This window comes from Diabrotica virgifera, chromosome 1 (assembly GCF_917563875.1).
Source record: "Diabrotica virgifera virgifera chromosome 1, PGI_DIABVI_V3a".
Taxonomy (NCBI): Eukaryota; Metazoa; Arthropoda; class Insecta; order Coleoptera; family Chrysomelidae; genus Diabrotica; species Diabrotica virgifera.
Window position 1 is genome coordinate 288,161,546 of NC_065443.1, and position 24,173 is coordinate 288,185,718.

Below are 24,173 nucleotides of genomic sequence, written 5' to 3' on the forward strand. Positions count from 1 at the left end.
CCTTTTGTTTTTGCAAAAAAAAATCGGGAAAACCACCCCCTAATTAGCAACTTAAATTAAATTAATTTTTACCGCTCCACAAATTATTTTACTTATGTTGTGTTTATATGATCTGTAAGTTTGATCGATTCAAAGTGCTTATTTTTGAAAAAATTTGGTTTCAAAGTAAAATTTTTAAAAATTTAAATTTTGAAAAATATGCTTTTTTTCAAAATAACTTAAAAATTGTTAGAGATACCAAAAATCTCGAAAAACAAAAAAAGTCAGATTTGCTTTTCTGAATATCATGTATTTTTTTGTTTTTCTGTTAGACAAAAATTGATTAAGATTTGGTGTTTCAAAATTTTCGCATACATTCGTGATCAGTGACTCGTTCAACCCCTTTTAACTACAGCCCTTTCAATAATAAGGATTTTGAACCGATGAAACTTACAGATCATATAAACAATATATACACGAGTCAAGAAACTTGTGAAGTCGAAACGATTAAGTTCATTTAAGATACTAATTAGGGGGTGATTTTCTCGATTTTTTTACCAAAACCAAAAGGGACTAACTTTATTTTGAGCGTAACTTGTTTAATTTTGATGCTAGAAATGTTTTTATAAAACAAAAATGAAGGTTTTTTTTAACACTTTAAATAAGTTGTAATGAGTTTTCCCCGAAATGTGCTTCATTTTTGGTTACTTCACGTTAAAGTATTCCATTTGAAATTTAACCAATATGAACCTATTTTTCATTAGCTATAACTCTGCTTCTGCTAGGTGTAGGGACGTGATATATACACCATTTTTTTTTTAAATTTTACAGGCTATATTTTTTCTAAGAATGCTTTTTCGACAAAATACATACTATTTGAGTTATTTGCGAGAAACCGTCTAAAAGCGTGGTTATTTTGTTGAAAAAATGAACATATTCACTGCCAAATAACTCGAAAAGTATTGACTTAGTGAAAAAACTCTATAGAACAAAAGTTACTTAAAATTAGCCAGTTTATCCATTTCCTGACTTTCTTTGGACGAATATTTTTTCATCCCCAAGAAGGGGTGAAAACCACCCCCAGGGCAAAAGCACATATCGGCACAATATCACTTTTTTTCTTTGACTTGTTAGCTATGTGTATGCCAAATTTCATGTCAATCCAAGCGGTTCTTTAAACTTTAGAGGTTTTGAAATATTTTACCGTTAAAGAACGGACTATAGAAAAATATTAGTTTTACGAAGAAAATGTAAAAAACATTTTTTTAGAATCACTTTTTCCATCGAATTACATGGTTAAAATGTAATAAAAAATTCCCACCCCCGAGATGGGGTGGCAACCACCTCCAAGGTTTTTAGCGTATGATAGCGGCATGATATAAAAAATGATACTTGGACTATTCCCTACCTTCTGTGAAAATTTCAAGTAAATCCATGCTGGACGAAAAAATTGCGAGCCAAAATGCTTCATTTCCTCAATCGACTATTGGGGCCGACCGACCGGCTCTGTCCCGTCATACAGCTGACCGACTATAATAACTTTTATTTATATTTAATTTCGAATGTGTGTACTGATTTTCAGCCTTAGTAAATGGATTTAATTACCTTCGTAGGAAAGCAACTTTGATACCCTCTCAGTAACCCCTGTTCTACGTTTCGCTTGACCGACCGCAGTATGTTTCTCTACACACTCACAGTAATCAACTGTGAAAAATCTAGCATTAGTAAATTCAAAGAGATTTTTCAGCGCTGCCTCTCCGTCTAGAACTCACTAACGTAGATTAATAAATTTATTAATATGCTCGTGCTGTAACAGTGATGATACTAGATTCAGAAATAGAACAAAGCCTGGCAAATTGGTCGTAACCAAAGCCGTTAGTCTTCTTCTTACGGTACCTTATAATTAAGGATGTTTTCCATTACATTTGCGCATTTAATCTAATTTGCAGCCGCCCTGAATAGTTAAGAATAGTGCAGCCTCCCTTGGAGGTCATATTCGTCCATTGTCGTAGGTTTTTAAGCCAAGAGTTGCATCTTCCTCCTGGTCCTCTTTTGCCATTGACTTTGCCTTCCTTTATAAGTTGGAGCAGTTCATACTTTTAATTTCTTACGATGAGACCAAAATATTGTGTATACCGTTCTTTTATTATAAGCATAATCTCTCTTTCCTTGTTCATCCTCCGCAAAACTTCCGCATTTGTTGTATGGCTCATGTAGGATATTCTGAGCATTTTACAGTAACACCAGAGATCGAATGCTTGATTTCTTTTTTGTGTTGCTTCTGTCATTGTCCAGGCTTCAATACCATAGAGCACTGTGGAGAAAACATAGCACTTAAGTATTGTAGTAGTTCTCAATGAGATATCCAGCTGGAGATTGCATAGAACTTTTTGCATTTTGTAAAACACTGTAAGTACGTGCCTTTTCTAGACGTGTTCTTGCTAGCATACCATTAATAGCCATTAAAGCCATTAATAACAAGAAAAAAAACACACATACTTATATTTATACAGGGTGTCCCGGAAAATAGTGCGTTCCTTCAAGGTATGGGCTAAGTGCACCATTTAGAACAAAAAAGTGTAATAAATTTTTTTTGTTAAGTCAACCGTTTTCAAAAAAATAATTTATTAATTTTAATGCATTTGATTAATGTCTACAGAACAGCAAATACAGCCGGCAGCGCTGCGTTCCTTCTGTGCTAAAATAATTTTACTGTAACTCAACTATCATGAATCATCGATCATAGGCATAATATACATTGATAAAATACTGATAACAGTAATAGAAAAACAGCATAATATTTGTGTTTATTAAATATCTAATAAATAAGGTTTGTATAGTGTTTTAACTTACATAAAAATTTTTTATTACAATAAAGCTACGTCTTCAAGAAGCATCGATAGAACATGTTGCAAACATTTGAGTACCTGCATTTCTCCATTCAATCTTCTGGGAAGTTCGAATGGTTCAATTAGATGATTATAAAAATATTCCCAGCCCACAAATTCATACTTTTGTCAACCACGAAAGTTAAACACACCATTCGTAAAAATGAACTTTATCTGCACATAACACTTTACACAGAAATTCGGGTTCTCTGAAGATCTTATTTTACTTGGAGGTAAATAGCCTTGCTGTAAAGGCTCCCCCAAACCAACGCGAATTATTCGCAGCGGATTCGTGACGGAAAGTTCGCAGTCGAATTCCTGACGGAATTCGTAAGAACTTCATATTGAAGCGAATATATTCGCGTCATACTCGTATGTGTCTAGTATTGAGAAGAGTTGGTGACAACGAAAAACAAAGAATACTACTCAGTGATCTCAATTCTTCACAAAAATGTATACATCATCAGATGAAGAAGAAGCTCTTGTAATGTTAGCAATGGAGGACGACAATTCAAGGTAAAATTATTATCTATAGTTATCCTAAAACAACAATATGGAGTATATTATGAATTTAATCTTAGGAAAAGAAGAAAATGGGTTCATGATATCAATCTAGAAAGACTGAAATGTGGGGAATATCACACGCTGATGCCTCAATTACGAAAAGACGATAAAAGATGCTACATTTATTTTAGAATGACAATAGATTGTTTCGATGAACTGTTGCACCTTGTAGAAAATGATATTAGAAAATCAGACACGAATTACTGAGAAGCTATTTCTCCCGAAGAACGGTTGGCCATAACATTAAGGTAAGAAAATGAAAAAAAAAACTGCAGGCATTATTTATATCATTAATTTACTACAGTAAAAGAGAATAAGGATCAAAATAACTCTAAAATATACTTTATGTATTGTAAGGGTCAAAGGAATTGACATAGTTGGAAACTGATGGATTATGAGAAGCTGCTTGGTTGCAACTCTGCGCCAAGTTGTGTAGTGTAATATAATTATTTTCACAATTCACTTCATAGAACCCAGAAGTATTCGATTGTTTAGGTAATGCAGTGTCATTTGGTGAAGGTAGGGATACAACCGAAATACTTCCGACGGAAGAGGGGTTTTGATAGGTGTCTGTACTTTCAGCTCTAGATTGATGGCTATTCAAAGAACTTTCCTCCAATTGAAGCAACTCCTGCTCCATGATAACTTGCGCAATCTTCATTTTTGTTTCAATTTGCCTTCTAGGAGAGAAAGATTTTACCGTAGAAGCATGAGCCAAAAACAGTTGATCGGTAGCATCATGCACTACTCTCTTTTTGCTCTCAAAATAACTGATCATATCTTTCACAGATGTGGATGGCTCAGAATTGCTTTTTCTGTTTGTTCTGCCTGTAGAAGGAGTTTCATTTGAAAGAGTAACCCTAGGAGCTTTATTTCGAGTAGGTTTCGATGAGGAGGGTTGAATCTTATTCTGGGAATCATCTGTCTGAGTTGTTAGTAGATTTTTACTACACGTTGGTTTCTGTACTGCGGAATTTTCATCCGTTAATATATTTTCGGGTGATTCTATATTTGGGAATGCTTCAGATTCTTGTGTATCAACATCTGTGACATTGGATGCAGTCTTAGCAAAATTTAGGAACGGTTTGAACGATTCCATATGATCTGCCCATATCCATTTTTTTTATCGCTTGCCGCTTGTCCAGTTCTAGTTTTATTAGTTCTTATGTACTTAGCGTACGTATCGCGCAGATTCCTCCATTTTTTTTTAATCTCATCCCCTGAAACAAAATACTCTTTTTTAGGTATCTGGCTACCGGAGATACATTTTATACAATAGACCATAGTTTTAGAGTCGGGTTTTCGACTGTAAGTGCCATAGTTGTAGAAGTTTGTGAAGCTTTATGTAGAAATTTGCAACATATTTACTTGCCCGAACCAACTACAGAAATATGGAAAAAATCTGAAGAAGGTTTTAGAAATACCTGGCGATTCCCAAATTGTATTGGTAGCATCGATGGCAAGCATGTTACTATCAAGTGTCCAGACAAAACAGGATCTAATTATTGGTGTTATTTGAATAAGTTTTCTACAGTATTAATGGCTATTGTTGGCCCAGATTATAGATTCATTTCAGTTGATATTGGCGGTTTTGGTAAAAACAGCGACGGTGGAATATTCGAAGCTTCCAACATGGGAAGAAGATTTGAAACAAATCAGATGGGTGTACCTGAGCCGAAAAATCTCCCAGGCCAGAATGAACTTTCCCCCCATGTCTTAATTGGAGACGAAGCCTTTGCACTAAAACCATACTTGTTGAGGCCCTTTCCATACAGTCAAAGCAGAACAGATATTTTCAAGGAAAATTATAATGTGAGGCTCTGTAAAGCGAGAAGAGTAGTAGAAAACGCTTTCGGAATATTGGCACAAAAATGGCGTATATTCTACAGACCAATGGAAACAAAAATTGATACTAGTATTCTCATTGTGAAAACTGCATGCATTTTGCATAATTTTCTAAGGACAAAAAAATGTGATGATAGATTCATAGAACTTTTAGATCCACCAGAGCCTGAACTTGGAGCATTTAAAAATTTGGACAATGACCCAAGGAGAGCTGCAAGACTGGCATTTTCTGTTCGAGAAAAATTTGCCACGTATTTTAATTCAGGACTATGAATAAATTGTTCACGATGAAAATAATGGACTCTTCTTGCAGTAAATATAGTATTGTTTAGGCCTCTGCTTTTCTTTAGTCTTAGATGTAGAAAAATAAACCAATACAAATCGTAAAACTACTCACCATTTTCGCCTATTTCTTCTCCTATTCTAGTCCAAATCTTGTCCTTTTTCCTTACATTTTTATAATCTTCATGAGAAAGGTCATAGAGAATAGGATACTTTCGAACCAACTCAATAATTCTCTCCATTTTCAATTTTTTCACATGCGAAACCACTGCGAAACTGATAAAAACGCTGTCGAGTGCGAACTAAGATTCCGGACGAATAAATACGCAGACAAAACGCATGCCCGAACGACGAAAATCGTACTTGTCTGAACTTGTATACTTACCACAGTGGAAACAATTCAATGCGAATCGTATGCGGTACGGAATTCCGCAGGTAATGCGAATTTTCCGCGTTGGTTTGGGGGAGCCTTTTATCTTGCACTAAACGTAATTAACATAATATCATGATACTCGCTATCGAAATCATGACAATATCACAACAATAGGATGTACCTATTCTGGGGTTACAGGTGATTATGATATGACTGTTTGTGTTTACAATTTGTATATTTTTATCTAAGCTGTGTAAAAATAAATAAAACTGCCGTGTTGCCAAATGTAAATTTTAGTAAAATACATTATTTTAATTTTTTGGGGCAACAGATGACTTTAGAAAAAAAATGTATAAGAAAGTTTTCTTTTAAATGGTGCATTCTACCCACACCCTTAAGGAACGCACTATTTTCCGGGACACCCTGTATAGTGAGAGATAATTTGCCTAAAATTATACAAGAATTAGGATAAGAAGAACACGCCGTGGTAGCGTGAGAGTGACACGAAAAGATAATCCAGGAGTTTATAATAAAGCTTACTAATAATAGGAAGAAAATCAATTTCATCTGCTCGAAATAATATTACCACCTTCAAACCAAACATTAAAGACTATCATTTACTGCATAAGCTGCGAAATTCAGCAGGTGTTGTTGTTTAGTAATTCCTATTTATTTTGTTCAGATATCATCGGCACATATTACTACGTTTCTGGATTTCCACGTGCATTCAGTCGTAGGAAAACATGATTGATTGTTTGATAACGAAGACCGTCTGACAGCTTGAGATAATTTCCTACTAGAGGTTGGAAACGAGAAGTGATGTGGAACTGTTACTGACTCGTAAGATTATAAGTACTAGCAGATTACCACGTTTCTGGATTTCCACGTGTATCCAATCATAGTAAACATGATTGATTGGTGGATAACGAAGACCGTCTGACAGCTTCAGATAATTTTCTGCTAGAGGTGAGCTCGGTTGGTGGTAAAATGTGATGTAGTCCATTGAAATGTTTTTAGACCTTAGCGTGCATTTTTGAGATGACGCAATTTATTTTTTTATATGTTGAGAGAGTCAGTATAAACTTAAGTTCAAGCTTGTGAGGTCGCCATCCGTCTAACCGGCCGCATCTTGGAAAAAAGGGTGCACAGGGTTTTGGCACTCTATCTCGTAAATTAGCACCCTACAAAAAAATTTTATCGGACATTATTTGTAGAAAATTAAATTGTCTATAACTTTATTTCTATTTCTTTTTATCGTAAAATGGAAAATAAAAATATTTAAACAAAAATACCTAAAGCCTTTTAGAAAAATTTTCTTTTTGACCTAAAATGACATCAGAGCAATATTATAGAGAGTTTTTCCACGCACAATTTTGATTATAAATTTGTTAAATTTCAATAATTTTTCTTGGTTTGTCAGCACTCAGAAGTTGACCGGGTTCTTGTATACTCGTAAGAATGCGATAAACACGAAGCATTATGATTAGTTTCCTATTATACAGTGTGTCAAAGCCAAATGAAATAAATTGTTTCGTGAATTTTTTAGAAATAAATCCCGGAACAGGTCAATATTTTGGCATATAATCATACTAGTGACGTCATATATCTGGGCGTGATGACGTAATCGATGATTTTTAAATGGGAAGAGGGTTTATGTGCTAGTTCATTTAAAAGTTAATTCAATTCCCTATTCAGTAATACACTTCTCTTCTTCTTATGCAATCCACTAATGGATGTCCGCGATCACGTTTGACCATTTTTCTCTATCCCTTGCAGTATGTATTAGGTCTCCTATGTTTTTTAGTCCTGTCCATTGTTTGACATTACGGAGCCATGACATTTTCTTCCTGCCCACTCCCCTTCTTCCTTCGATCTTACCTTCAATTAAGGTTTGCAGAAACTGATATCTTTCATTTCTAATTAAGTGTCCCAGGTATGCCGTTTTTCTCTGTTTAATTGTGCACATCAGTTGTCGTTCTGTACCAATTCTTCTCAGGATTTCTTCATTTGTTATTCTTGCGGTCCAGGGAACTTTAAGGATTCGTCGATAGATCCACATCTCAAATGCCTCTAGCTTATTCATTGTGTTTATTTTTAAAGTCCATCCTTCCATGCCGTATAGGAGCACTGACCATATATAGCATTTTGTGAATCTTAATCTTAGGTTTAGGTCAAAGTCAGAGTTCGTAAAGACGTTTCTGAATTTCATGAATGCACTTCTGGCTCTTTCTACCCGACATTTAATTTCCATATCCGACATCCAGTCTTCACATAGCCAGGTTCCCAGGTACTTAAACTTTCTTACGCGCTCTACATCTTGGTTGTTATATGCTAGTCTTGCATTTTGATGTTGACATAATTGACGGCTGATTATAAGGAACTTTGTCTTTTTTATGTTGATGCTAAGTCCCATGTTCTCGCTATGCTCTCCAATTTTATTAAGAAGGTTTTGGAGGTCTTCTATATTGTCTGCTATTAAGACCGAATCATCCGCATATCGTATATTATTGACCCAGGTACCATTCACTTTGATGCCGCTTTCGCATTCCTCAAGAGCTTCCTGGAAGATACTTTCTGAATATAGATGGAACAGTAGTGGGGAGAGAATGCATCCCTGTCTTACACCTCTGAGAATTTTTTGAGCTTGCGTTGTTTCATTGTCCACCTTGACGACAGCTGTTTGATTCCAGTAAAGAGCCTCTATGCAACGAATGTGTTTTTGATCTATGTCGAGTTGTTTCAGTATATGTACGAGTTTATGATGTTGTACTCGATCGAAGGCTTTTTCATAATCTATAAAGCACATCATTACATCTTTCCTTTGATCGTAGCAGTTCTGAGCTAGCACTTGGGTTGCAACTATTGCTTCCCTGGTACCCAGGCCTTTTCGAAATCCAAATTGTGAGCAACCAATAACCTTATCGCATTTTGTGGAGATTCTGTAGTGAAGAACTTTGAGGAATATTTTTAAAGAATGGCTCATCAGACTTATCAGTCGGTGCTCTTGACACTTTGTTGCGTTGTTCTTTTTTGGCAAAGGGATAAAGGTAGATATAAGCCATTGGACAGGGAATTTTCCTTTTTTATAGATTTGGTTGAAAAATCTTTGGAGTATCGTAATTCCCTCTTCATCTAACAATCTGAGTAACTCAACAGGAATTTTATCAGGTCCAACTGCTTTCCCGTCTTTCGAGGTATTTATTGCTCTAGTAATTTCTTCAATTGTGATCTCGGGACCAGATAGGTTGTTAATATCTGTCACTTGTTCCTGAACGACTTCTATCTCAGGCCTCTCGTCTGCAAAGAGATTTTTGATGTATTTTTCCCATATGAGTTTCCTCTCTCTATCATCTTGTGCCATTTTTCCTTGTTCATTTTCTAAGTTAGAAAATTTCTTTTTTCTGTATATTCCAGCTACCTCCTTTAGTTTCTTATGTAGGTTGTGGCCATCATGTAGTTTTTGTAACTGTTCCATTTCCTCACACTGTTTCTTTAGCCACTTATTTTTTGCCGTTCTTATCTCTCTTCTTATGCGTTGTTGTTGTTCTCGATATTTGTCTCGGTTCCCTTAGTTTTTATGTTTTCTTCTTTCTTGGAACATTGCCAGGATTTCGTCAGTCATCCAACTTTTCTTTTGTAGTTTTTGTTTATAACCTAATTCTTTTTTAACTGTATCCGTCATTGTTTCCTCTATGGCTCTCCATGTGTTATCCAAATTAACTTCTCTTTCTAGTTCTACTTTTGTATTCTTTGTTAGTTCTTTGTTTAATTTCATACTTAATTCTCTTCTGGTATTCTCATCTTTAAGTTTAGCATAGTCTATTGTTGGTTCTGGTTTAGGTCTCCTCATATTAGTGATTTTTATTTTTATTTCTGCTAAGAGAAGGACATGGTCTGATGGAACATCGGCGCCAGGGTATGTACAAGTTCTAGTTATTGATGATCCAAATCTTTTGTTAACCATTATGTAATCGATCTGGTTTCGAACTATACTCTCGGGGCGGTCCGCTGGGGCTTTCCATGTATATAATCGTCTAGGTGGTAGCTTGAACCAGGTATTAGATATTTTCATATCTTCCTCTTGGCAAAATTGATATAGTCGTTCGCCTCGGTCATTTCTCTCTCCCAGGCCGTACGGGCCTATTAAATCGTCGTATCTGCCTCTCCCTATCTTGGCATTAAAGTCGCCCATTATGAGGTTTACTTCATGTCTCTTCACGTTACTAAGCAGTTGTTTAAGTTCTGCGTAGAACATTTCTATATTTTCTTCTGTAGTAATACACTAAGCACCAAAATTAACGCACCACCTTAAAAATGGGACATTTTTGATGTCTCGTATTTCCTAAACCTGTTGTCCGATTTTAGTGTTTTTTTTAGAATATTATAGCTTTGCTTTTCAAGAATATCGATGTAATAATATTATTGCTAAAGAGGTAAGTGTCATTGTATGCCGGATGTGTCAATGAAAGTTGTGTTTTTTCCTCAAAGTTTGGAACACTCTGTGGAAAATTCTAGCGTATATAAAATATTGAAATTAAAACTCAACTGTAGCCCTAGGGTTTCTTAACATTTTGCTTTTTGACTGATTCGCTTATGTTGGATAATAAAAAAGTTAGGTAGTTTAACAACTAGCCATGTTCGTCATCAATACAGGTTGTTTCTAAATAAATGTGACAAACTTTAACAGGTAATTCTGCATGAAAAAATAATGACCGTTTGGTTTATAAACATATGTCCGCAAATGCTTTGTTTCCGAAATGCGGGATGTTAAATTTTTTCTTACAAATTGACGATTTATTTATTGCTCTAAAACTGGTAAAAATATGCATATAAAATTTGGTAGGTTTTAACCCTTTCGCTGCGTAAAGCGCACATGCGCGCCCTCCTATTTCTTTGTAAAATGCGTATGGCGCACATGAGCGGCCTATGTATATGGTGATTTCCATATACATTTAAAATTGACTCAGTTTCAGGAGATCAAGGAAACTTTGTCCGCATTTTATTAAAGGTCACTTCTATTCATAGGTGGCGTCGCGGCTCGGTGAATCATGTGGTTAGGTTTGCAAAGCTATTCATAGGTGGCGTCGCAGATCAGTTACTCACATAGTTAGGTTTTCAAAGGTGTTGTCGTTTCAAACGGTTTAGTGTGATTATAAGTTTAATTATTTGTATAATAATGGCTGATTTAAATAAAGCTGGACCTTCAGGCGTAAAAAGACGTAAGACCGTGAAAGTGAGAAATGAAAAAAATCTGAGTGTTGAGGAATTGATGCAGTTTTTATATAATTCAGACTCAGATGAAGATTATGAAGACTCTGATGTAGATAACTGTAAGTAAATAAATGTAATAATAAACTTGTGGTCTGAAATTAACATTTTTAGTTGAAATTGAAAATGTTTCGGAAGACTCTTCTGGAAGTGATACTGAGGATTATGTACTACAGAACGAGTTAAATAATACCGTTGCAGATAATCCTGACATACAGATTACAGACAATGAATGGACCGAAACAACTAGCGGTATGAAACAAATTCCATTTACAAAAATAAGTGGATTGTTAGTCGATAGTCCTGGTGATAGTGCGTACGATTGGTTTAGGCTGTTGTTTGACGATGAACTTTTAAATATGATTGTCTTACAAACTAACAGTTATGCAGTTGAAGTTCTTTCTACCAGCAAAGGATGTGACCGTTCAAGGATTTCCCTATGGAAGGAATTAACAATATCGGAATTGCTAATATTTATTGGATTAACCTTCCATACAGGAACAATCCAATTGCCTAGCATACAAGACTACTGGAAGAAAAATAGATTATTTTCGACTTGTTTTTCTTCATACATGAGTAGAGACCGCTATTTGCTTATAATGCGATGCCTTCATTTTGCCGAAAATGTAAAAGAAAATGAACCAGTTCCAGTAGATCGACTATATAAGGTAAGACCCTTGCTAGATCATTTTAATAACAAAATGAAGACGGTATACTATCCAGGAAAGTATTTATCTCTAGACGAATCTATGATCTTGTGGAAAGGAAAACTGGTATTCAAGCAATATCTCCCTAAGAAACGACATAAGTATGGAGTAAAGCTTTATATGCTGACAGAAGCCGATTCAACAATTTTGGATATCCATATATATGCTGGTGCAGGTGATGCAACTGCTGGTAAGTCTCATACAGAAAGAGTGGTGCTACACCTAATGCGTAATTTTTTCGACCATGGACATTCGCTTCATATGGACAACTATTACAATAGTTATAACTTGGCCAAATTACTACTGGATAAAAATAGTTTTTGTACAGGCACTCTGAGAAAAGATAGGAAAGGCTGTCCAAAAAACGTCGTAGACGCAAAGTTAAAAAAAGGCCAGACCAAAAGTATGTACCTCAACAACGTAATGGTTGGAAAATGGCGAGACAAAAGAGATATCATTTACATTTCAACTGAATATAAAAATGAGATGGTAACCGTAAGAAATAGACGAGGGGATGAGAAAATTAAACCACTGCCAATCATTCAATATAATAAATATATGGGCGGAGTAGATCTTCAAGACCAAATGTCTTCTTATTATCCGCCGACACGCAAAACTTTACGTTGGTACAAAAAAATTGGCATACATCTGTTTCAGCTATATTTGCAAAATGCTCATAGATTGTATAATAAGTACCACGGAAATAACAAAATGTCATATTATAAGTTTCGATTGTCAATACTTGAAAAGTTATTACCAGAAAAATGTCAAGGAACAGCAGTTGTAACGGCAGAAGTAGCAGTTACTTCGGGTGTAAACCACACACCTTCAAAAATTGAGTTACATAATGAACGTGGTAAAACTCTTAGAAAAAAATGTCGGACATGCAATAAAAATAAGATACGTAATGATACTATTTATCATTGTCAAGAATGTCCCGATAAACCTGGCCTCTGCTTAGGCAAATGTTTCAGAGAATATCATGTATCAATATAGAAAGACATTAGGAAAAATTAATATTTTGTATACTTTTATTTTACATTATATGTTATTTGTTTATTTTACATCCTGTTTGAATGAATAAAATTTTAGTTTAGATTAAAAAAGTCGATTTAATTTACTAAATACAAAAATTTGTATCAAGCGCACAAGTGCGTCCTCCGCATTTTTAAAAGAAATTCCTTGAAAACTGCGTACAGCGCACATGTGCGTCTTGCAAAAATTCAGAAGAAAAATTATAATAATCCGTTTTAACATATGTACAAAAAACAATTGTTGAAAAAATATCGCATTTAGTGTTAAAAAACTACTGCCGCACTGGTCAGCGATATGTATTTATTTGACGCAGCGAAAGGGTTAAGAGGTAGTTATTGCACATTTTTTGACATACAACTAAGAATTTGATATTCACCATTGGGGTGTATACGGGTATAAACATTTTAGATACATTCCGAATGCACGCCAACGGTGAATATAAAATTCTTAATTATATGTCAAAAATGCGCCATAACTGCCTCTTAAAAACTACCAAATTTCATTTACATATCTCAACCGGTTTAAGAGCAATAAGTAATCGTCAGTTTGTAAGAAAAAATTCAACATCCCGTATCTCGGAAACAAAGCATTTGCGGACATATGTTTATAAAGCAAACGGTCATTATTTTTTCATGAAGAATTACCTCTTAAAGTTTGTCGCACTTATTTAGAAACACCCTGTATTGATAAATAACATTGCTAGTTGTTAAAGTACCTAACTTTTTTATTATCCCACATAAGCAAATGAATCAAGAAGCAAAATGTTAAGAAAGCCTAAGGCTACAGTTAAGTTTTAATTTCAATATTTTATATACGCTAGAATATTCCACAGGGTGTTCCAAACTTTGAGAAAAAACACACTATCATTGTTACACCCGGTATACAATGACACTTACCTCTTTAGCAATAGTATTATTACGTGGATATTCTTGAAGGATAAAGCTATATTATAATAAACAAATCACTCAAATCGGACAACAGGTTTAGGAAATACGGGACATCAGGTGGTGCGTTAATTTTGGTGCTTAGTGTATAAACATTAACATAATTATTTGTACAGGGTGTCCAAAAAACATTTTTTTAAATTAAATTAATTGGCACAAAAAGCAGAATGTGCGTAATTTATTTAATTCAGAATACATTTTAATGCTATCAGAAAACAGAAATAAAAAGTTTATTTGACAAATAAACATTGTTTTTGGCTCAAATTAAATGTTTAAACTGCCAAGAGTCGGTGTCAGCTTGAACATTGAATTGAAGTAAAAAGTAATAGGTCTGGATCCCGCGTATGAAAAAAAAGTTGATTAATAGCAAGCTGAAAATTTGTTAATAACTTAAGGGTGTCTAGTCGGATAAACTTTGATATATGGGAACGCTGGAACAGGGGAAGTTTTAATTGTGGATCAGGTTAAAAACTTGAAACGGTCAGACCACGAAAATCGCACATATATTTTGTCCGACAGAACAGACTTAAACTCTCCGAACAAAGATTAAACTCTCATGCAAAAATCAGACTGCTATTTATCACCAAATGGGCGTTTTAATGAGTGGAACATGTAGAATATGTCAAGTGACAGGAATTATGACAGGTGATAAATAGAAGTCTGATTTTTGCATGAGAGTTTAATCTCTGTTCGGAGAGTTTAAGTCTATTTTATCGGACAAAATAAATGTGCCGTTTTCGTGTTCTGACCGTTCCAAATTTTTAACCTGTTCCACAATTAAAACTGCCCCTGTTCCAGTGTTCCCATATAACAAAGTTTATCCGACTAGACACCCTTAAGCTATTAACAAATTTTCAGCTTGCTATTAATCAACTTTTTTTTTATACGCGGGATCCAGACCTATAATGCTTATTTGTCAAATACACATTTTATTTCTGTTTTTGACAGCAGTAAAATGTATTTTGAATTAAATAAATTACGCAAATTCTTCTTTTTGTGTCCATCTGGAGTAACAAGTGAAGCAATATGAAGCCATTAAAAAAAAATCGGCAATTGTTTCGGCAATATTGCTTCTCATTGTTTCATGCATTTCATACTTTTGCGAATTTCATACTGATGCGAATTGCCATATTTTCAATGGATATAGCAATTCAAGTCAATTTATTTATTAATTTGTTTACATATTGCGGCTTATATTGTATTTTTCTCCGACTATTTCACTAGACTGTTTTAACTGATAAAACGGCATAGCAACGCTTCGTTTCCTGCTGACAAAACTCCTTAACGACGTGAAATCTCAGCGACAAAATATGACAGATCCGTCACGAAAGTGTCTGGTAATAACAAATAAAGATTATATTTCGTTGATATGGTGCATTAATTGTCTCGTGAAATAGTCTTCTCGAATATCATTCGAGAGAAAATTATTTCCGGCAAAATTTTCTCCTGGTTTCATTCAAGTTCGTTGCCTTTTGGTAATTTTCGCTTATGAAATTTTGACAAAATCACTCGACTGACGTCTCGTGATTTAAGTCAAAATTTAATTCGCGAAAATTACCAGGAAACAAACTTTCATACCAGTCGAAAATATTGCCGGCAAAATTTTCTCTCTTGTGATATTATATACGATTACGTGTCGCTTTCCCGGAAAAGGTGAAGTATTATTTGAAATAAATGACAAATGACGATTTTGAATAATCCAATTATTTTGAAATTAACCACCCTCACTTTGAATTTTTAACACCACATGCATTACCACAGATACAAGTGTATATTTTCATGTATTGTATTTGGCGGTACAACATTTTCTCTTTTCATTTAATTGGTTTTGTTAGCAGTCCAGTTTTTGTCTTTTCCCTAGACTATTTTTAAACAACACTACAATTGAGTTAAAATAACTTAGTTTTATATATTCACAAAGAACTTCTGTAATAGCTCTGCATACAGTGGGGATGAATAGTACAATGCCGCTATCATGAATTCTAAACAGATACATTCAACTTTTGTATGAATCCCCAGTAGCTAGATTAAAGAGTTAAGGCAAGTTTTGTTGATTCAGGAATTTGTTCTCTCATATTAGTCGTTTGTTTTGTAATTAATGGGTTAACTTTATTCAAAACGAATTAAAAATCACTTCGGGATATTCTAGTAAAGTTTTTGAATGAAATATCACCCAACCCACACTAAATTGAAATTTGTTTCCGTCTTGCTAAAAACGTTCGCACTCAGATACGCCTGTTCTTTTTTTTCTTTTTTGCTTTTGACTCGTGATAATAAAATCACTACAAGAAATCGCTGCAAGAATGTTCATGCTGAACGCAGTTTTTCAACTGAATTGCTCGTATGCACTGCTTTCATGTATGACAGTATTGTTTAGTTCCTTCGAGTTTCTTGTCGCTCAATACTGTATTTGCTACACATTTTTCCAAATCGAAACTTCACGTCGCAATAGACCAGTATTGCTCATAATTGAGCAAACTGTGTTGCCCATGTAAGCTTACTCTAAGAGATTTGGAATAACCCATACATGCAAACGGACAGAAAAGTTTAATTTTATAAAGCCTTTATCACATCCATAATGATCCACGGAATAAACTCACGGGATGATACAAATAAAAACAAAAGTATGCTATGTAGATATATCTGAAATGAAGATACTAAAAGCGGTATCACGAAAAAGGAAGGAACTGAATAAGAAGCAACATGATCAGTGAACAATGTGGCGTACAAGATGTGGTGAGATAGGGTAGAAAAATATGAAGAGAATGTTATAATTATGTAAAAAGAATGGACGAGTACCAGCTAGCAAGAATTGCTGTTAAAGGAAAATCAGCTGGTAAGCTGATCGCGGAATCCACCAAAGAGATGAAGAGATATGGAAATATATGATTAATCTATCTTTCAGGAAATACTTCAGCAACAAAATTAACAGATTGTCAGATCTACTGTAGCACACTAGGGCGCTATTAAAGTTTAGCACACTAATGTGTACACAAAATGAACAAAGGCCGCATTGCTCAGAATCGTAAGAGATGTGGGGGTAGTTCTTTGGATCATTCTTACTAGCTCAGAAACAAAATAAAATTGGAGAAAAAGAAAACAAATTATAAACTGAAAGCTACTAGAGCTAATCCAAAAATGTTGGATAAATAAAAAAAAACAAAGAAAACAAGTTAGAAACATAATAATAATAAATAATCCTTTTGTTGTGAATCGAAACAAGAGCTGTTTTACTTTAGTTAAGTGCTATAACTAGTTTCAACTATTATTAGAGTTACTTCAGAGAGCACATATGTATTTGATTCTCTCTGAACAACTAAAATTATGGCTGTCAGCATCGATCCACAAACGAACGATTATCATGATATGGATGTGGATGCCGTGGCGGCATCTGCTAAAGACTAACGAAAGTTTTACTTTTAATATTAACAATACCAAAAATAAAACTTTATCAGAACGAATCTTCTGGTTACACCATTCGTGGCTTCTAAATTTTTTTAAAGAAGCTTTAAGCGTTTAAATAGTTTCAGTAAACACGCGTCATCGAGTTCTATTTTGCACTAAGGTCTTAACTTCATCCCAACCTTCCTTGAACTCTTATCTCGTCCATGATGGATCTTCCTTCGCCTTTGTCCTGGACTCTTTCCGTTTCCTTGGAGTTGCCACTCTAGAGTAGTCTTTGCAATACTGGAGCTATTTTTCGTTGTATGTGACCGATCCAGCCCCACTTTCTGGACTTTATTTCATTTTTCAGCCCTCTTTTGTTTGGTCATTTGTAGCAGATCTTCGTTTCTAATGATGTTAGGCCAGAAAATATGAACAATTCTCCGTAGGCATTTATTAATAAAGACCTGCAGTTTGTCCGTAAGGGTTTCTCTCACTTTTCAGAAAACACATCCGTAGAGTAGAACAGACATAACATTTCACTCGAATATTCCGATCTATGTCTTTTTAGTATACTGGCCAGACCTCCAAACAGGGTTAGGCACAGGGGCGGTTTCTCCATTGGTTCACTTGTGCAGTGAACACCCAATAAAAGTTCATTAAAGTACAGTTTTTTTTAATCTCATAAATATTAAAATATTACTAAATTATTTTTTTAATCTCATAGAATCATTAAAATATAACTTTATTTATTAATCATATTTGTTTGCTCTACGCCGCTGGATGCACGTGGCAAGTGCAGATACTTAACTCTGGTGCAGAATTCAAATTGAACCAGCCAGTACTAACCTACCCCTCTAGTTAGAAAAGGAAATCTTAAAATTGGTGAAAAAGCATTTCGCCAAAACAGTGAGAATTTGTGCAGTGCACCCAGAGACCAGTGCAACGTTTCGGTTCAGAGTTTGGAATTTTCTGTTGTGAGTTCTAGTTAAATACGGTTAAATCTTAAATACAGTATCAATAGTTTTATGATGGAGCCTTATTCAGTTGATTTTATGAAAGAAAATGCAAATATTTTTGAAAATCGACTTATAAAAAGAATGGCCCACCTCGGCCGGAGATAAACTTGGTACAAGAATGTGCTATAAAAAACATTAGATTCTGGGTGTAGGAAAAAACGCGCCTTGCATTTTACCTCAATAATGGTGTGGAAATGAATGCATTATTTAATCGAAATTAGATACAGATTTTATGTATACCTACCATACATAAATAATAAAAAATGATTAATATTCCACAACATTTAAACAGGCGAAGCACTCACTATTGATAATTTTTTAACGAACGCCTATGCAATAAGTAAATATACAGGGTGTCCCGAAAAGATTGGTCATAAATTATACCAGACATTCTGCAGTCAAAAATAGTTCGATTGAACCTAACTTACCTTAGTACAAATGGGCTCATAAAAAAAGTTACAGCCCTTTGAAGTTACAAAATGAAAATAGATTTTTTTCAACATGTCGAAAACTATCAGAGATTTTTTATTGAAAATGGACATACATCATTCTCATAGGAGAAGCATCTTAAAACAAAATTATAATGAGATTTGTCCACCCCATAAAAATTTTATGGGGGTTTTGTTCCCTTAAATCCCCCCAAACTTTTGTGTACGTTCCAATTAATTCATTATTGTGGTACCATTAGTTAAACACAACGTTTTAAAACTTTTTTGCTTCTTAGTATTTTTTCTATAAGCGAGTTTTTATCGAGATTCGGCTTCTTTTTTAATATATTTACATAAAAATTTTATGGGGGTTTTATTCCTTTAAACCCCCCAAATGTTTGTGTACGTTCTAATTAAACTATTATTGTGGTACCATTAGTTAAACATAATATTTTTAAAACTTTTTTGTCTTTTAGTCTTTTTTTGATAAGTCACCTTTTATCGAGATGTGGCTTCTTTTTCAAAATATACCCAAAAATGTACATTATAAATAAATTTTCAGATTATAACAGGTCTCTATAATCGTACTTAACCATATACAAATATGTGGTGAATTCGACAAATATTCAAAGTATCTCGATAAACACTGCCTTATCGAAAAAAGTACTAAGAGGCAAAAAAGTTTTAAAAACGCTGTGTTTAACCAATGGTGCCTCAATAATAATTTAATTGGAACGTACACAAAAGTTTGGGGGGTCTAAGGGAACAAAACCCCCATAAAATTTTTATGGGATGCACAAATTTCACTTTAACTTTTTTTTAAGATGTTGCTGCCATAAGAATGCCACATGTCCATTTTCAATAAAAAATCTCTAAGAGTTTTCGATATATGAAAAAAAATCGATTTTCATTTTGTAACTTCAAAGGGCTGTAACTTTTTTTGTGTGCACTATTGTATATAGGTAAGTAAGGTTCAATCAACCTATTTTTGACCCCAGAATCTGTGGTATAATTTATGACCAATCTTTTCGGGACACGCTGTATAATTTGGTGAGAAAGAGGAAAGTATAATAGTTGCACTAATCCGCTTAGGTCCCGCTGGGTTTTTTCCCAAACATTTTTTCTCCTGTGCCGCAATTGCCCGCGGCTTTTATTCACCGTTTCTATAATTACATTCCTTAATTGAACACCCTTTTTAAATTACCACGAGCCGCCACTGGTTAGGCATGCTGAATTTGTTGAGCTTTTCATATCCTCTTATGAATATCGTCTTCATGTTGTTGATAGTAACTAGAAGATGTGAGATAGGGTAGGCAAAAAATGAAGAGAATGGTACAATCACGTAAGATTGATGGACGAGTACAGACTAGCAAGAGTTGCTAAAAAATGAAAATCAGCTAGCAAGCGAACACCGGGGAGACCACCAAAGAGATGAAGATATACTTAGCTGGTAGATTATCTCTCAAGAAATACTTCGACAATAAAATTAACAGGTCGTCAGATGTACAACTACAAGAAGAAGAAAAACTAAAAGTGGATTTAGCTAAATTTAACAAATACAAGCAAACTATGGTCAACCCTACATCAAACCAACATTAAACATGGTCTTATCAAAGCAATCCAAAACCTGTATAATGGAACGACTACAAAAATTAAAACTAGATCAAGTATGTCTGATGGATTTAAGGTCACGAAGGGATTGAAGCGGGGTTGTTGTATTTCACCTACCCTTTTTAAAATTTATCTGGAACAAGCACTCAAGCTGTGGAAAAGGAAATGTAATGGCATGGGAATCTCTCTCAATGACGACACAACGACACCTGATATGAAAAACATTGTATCTCCACTTACAATGTTTTTCAACTATGGCTTAAATAGCATCTATAAACGATAACCTTCAATTTGGTCTAAGAACTTTTATCCTATCTTATGTAATTATAAAGTTATTTAACAAAATAACCTCATTGTAAGTGCAAATTTTTGATCACTGGGTGGAAAAAACGTTGTAACCAATGTTACAATATTAAAAATTTTTATTATTGATGAAAATTTTTTACTAAAACATTGTAACATGGGATACAATGTTTTTCTCGAAACATTTATTGAGTAAGTTTTTATACCTGCATTGTAAGTTGTGATACAAGAAAGCAATGTAGTGGAATATTACGATGAACAACATTGTAAGTCAATATATTCAGGAGGTAAATTCTATATTATTAACTGCTGAGCATAGTAAGCATGCCTCAAATCGTAAAAACTCACATAAATATACTAGTTTAGAATTTGAAACAAAAATAATAACACCTATATCATTCATTGCTGAACTAACTTCTACTGATGAAACTCCGATAATTAATGGTCACAGTGGATTGCACGCTCAAGATACATCGAGAGTGGAAACTTCTACGTGCACCGAAGATACAAGTTCACCATTAGATACGTCTGCTAAGGAAAAACAATACCCTAAGAAGAAAAATCTTGGAAGGAAGAGACAAAGGGATCCTAGTGTTTGGAAAATGAATGTCTTGAAGAAACTGAGGAACTCTGGCCAAGAATATACTGGCAAAACTGGAAAATTATCGGAAATTAGAGAACTGGGACCTGGATGTAACGTTAAATGTATCAGAAAATGTAAATGGAAATTATCTGAAACTGAAGACTCGATTTATTTAATAATTTTTGGGCAATGGCTGATCATGACCAACAAAGCGAATATTTATGTAGATTTATGCTATCAGACAAGAGAGGAAAGTTGCAAAGCTAAAAGAGTCCAGAAGACACTGGACATATAAATATAATTTACAGTTGGCAGAACACCGACTTCAAGTTTGTAAGAAAACATTTTTGGACACTTTTAACATAACAGATATAATATGGTTAACTACACTATTCAAAAAAATTGATAGTCATGAAGGCGGAGGCCGTATACCTGGAGATATGCGTGGTCGCCACAAGAACAGGGCAAATGCTGTAGACGAAAGCACGAAAGTATTAAAAATTCGATTCGTGCGCATATAAACTCTGTTCTAGCAAAAGAATCCCATTACGTAAGGCAAAGAACAAGTAAGATGTATTTTGATGAGTCTTTAACTTTTCCCAAATTGTATTTATAATGAATGGATGTTAGAGAATCACCCATGCGATAAACCAGCCACCAAAAGTCAGTACAGAAACATATTCAATGCTGAGTTTAATATCGGTTTTTTTGCACCGAAAAAAGATATGTGTCTTACTTGCAATCTACATAATACTAAAGCAGAGAAAGACCAAATAGAAAAAGAATATGCTTTACATATTGCAAATAAATGTGTTGCACGTGAAGCCAAAAATCGCGATAAAGAGGTTTCTAAGAAAACAGAAACGGTTGTAACTGCCTGCTTTGATTTGCAAAAAATATTAACTACGCTCCAATCAGAGTATCAAAGGTTATTGTTATGCATGGGATGAAACCACAGGTAAAAAGGGGCCTAATGAAATAAGTAGTGCGCTATTTGATTTTATTAAGAGAAAAGTTGCTGGTGGAGCATTAGAGTTTAGATTTTATTCAGATTGTTGTGGAGGACAAAATCGAAATCGAATAATATTTTTAATGTATATTTATGCAGCTAAGATCATGAATATTAATATTACACACACGTTTTTTGAGGTGGGCCACTCTCAATCTGAGGGTGATTCAATCAATGCACGCCCTTATTGAGCGAAGAAAAAAGAACCAATTGTTTATGTACCACAACAGTGGTATACACTGATAAGGTGTGCTAAAGTCACAGGAAAACTATACGATTTGAAAGAACTAAGTCAAAATGACATCTTGGACTTTAAATCAATGTTAAAGAAAATACCGAATTGGGATTTAGATATAGGTAAACGCCAAGTTTTCTGGTCGAAAATACAATACGTAAAAATATATAAAGGACAACCACATATTATTAGTTTTCAGTACGATCTTATTTCTGATCAATTATCGTTTATAAACTTAGAATGCAAACCAAAATCGAGCAAAAGGGCTACCAAATCCAGGAATAAAAATATACACAATTTATGGGAAGTACAAATTCCTTTAACATATAATGGGTTACTTCCCATAACCACTTCAAAATAAAAAGATCTTGTTGCTTTGTGCGCTGGTAAAGCTATATGCAATTGCTCTGGTATAGCTTTACCAGCGCACAAAGCAACAAGATCTTTTTATTTTGAAGTGGTTATGGGAAGTAACCCATTATATGTTAAAGGAATTTGTACTTCCCATAAATTGTGTATATTTTTATTCCTGGATTTGGTAGCCCTTTTGCTCGATTTTGGTTTGCATTCTAAGTTTATAAACGATAATTGATCAGAAATAAGATCGTACTGAAAACTAATAATATGTGGTTGTCCTTTATATATTTTTACGTATTGTATTTTCGACCAGAAAACTTGGCGTTTACCTATATCTAAATCCCAATTCGGTATTTTCTTTAACATTGATTTAAAGTCCAAGATGTCATTTTGACTTAGTTCTTTCAAATCGTATAGTTTTCCTGTGACTTTAGCACACCTTATCAGTGTATACCACTGTTGTGGTACATAAACAATTGGTTCTTTTTTCTTCGCTCAATAAGGGCGTGCATTGATTGAATCACCCTCAGATTGAGAGTGGCCCACCTCAAAAAACGTGTGTGTAATATTAATATTCATGATCTTAGCTGCATAAATATACATTAAAAATATTATTCGATTTCGATTTTGTCCTCCACAACAATCTGAATAAAATCTAAACTCTAATGCTCCACCAGCAACTTTTCTCTTAATAAAATCAAATAGCGCACTACTTATTTCATTAGGCCCCTTTTTACCTGTGGTTTCATCCCATGCATAACAATAACCTTTGATACTCTGATTGGAGCGTAGTTAATATTTTTTGCAAATCAAAGCAGGCAGTTACAACCGTTTCTGTTTTCTTAGAAACCTCTTTATCGCGATTTTTGGCTTCACGTGCAACACATTTATTTGCAATATGTAAAGCATATTCTTTTTCTATTTGGTCTTTCTCTGCTTTAGTATTATGTAGATTGCAAGTAAGACACATATCTTTTTTCGGTGCAAAAAAACCGATATTAAACTCAGCATTGAATATGTTTCTGTACTGACTTTTGGTGGCTGGTTTATCGCATGGGTGATTCTCTAACATCCATTCATTATAAATACAATTTGGGAAAAGTTAAAGACTCATCAAAATACATCTTACTTGTTCTTTGCCTTACGTAATGGGATTCTTTTGCTAGAACAGAGTTTATATGCGCACGAATCGAATTTTTAATACTTTCGTGCTTTCGTCTACAGCATTTGCCCTGTTCTTGTGGCGACCACGCATATCTCCAGGTATACGGCCTCCGCCTTCATGACTATCAATTTTTTTGAATAGTGTAGTTAACCATATTATATCTGTTATGTTAAAAGTGTCCAAAAAATGTTTTC

At 34.3% G+C, this 24,173-nt stretch overlaps 2 protein-coding genes across 2 annotated transcripts in view; both read left to right on the plus strand.

The window, feature by feature from the left end:
* LOC114324307 (ras-related and estrogen-regulated growth inhibitor) overlaps positions 1 to 24,173 on the plus strand; it is a 365,537-nt gene that overhangs the window by 55,595 nt on the left and 285,769 nt on the right. The gene's annotated exons all lie outside the window — the stretch shown is intronic.
* Positions 4,662 to 5,549, plus strand: LOC126893478 (uncharacterized; the record flags this gene model as incomplete). The annotated part of the gene is made up of 1 exon (XM_050663737.1): positions 4,662 to 5,549. A coding segment is annotated over one exon (888 nt), but the record flags the coding sequence as incomplete, so codon positions are not given.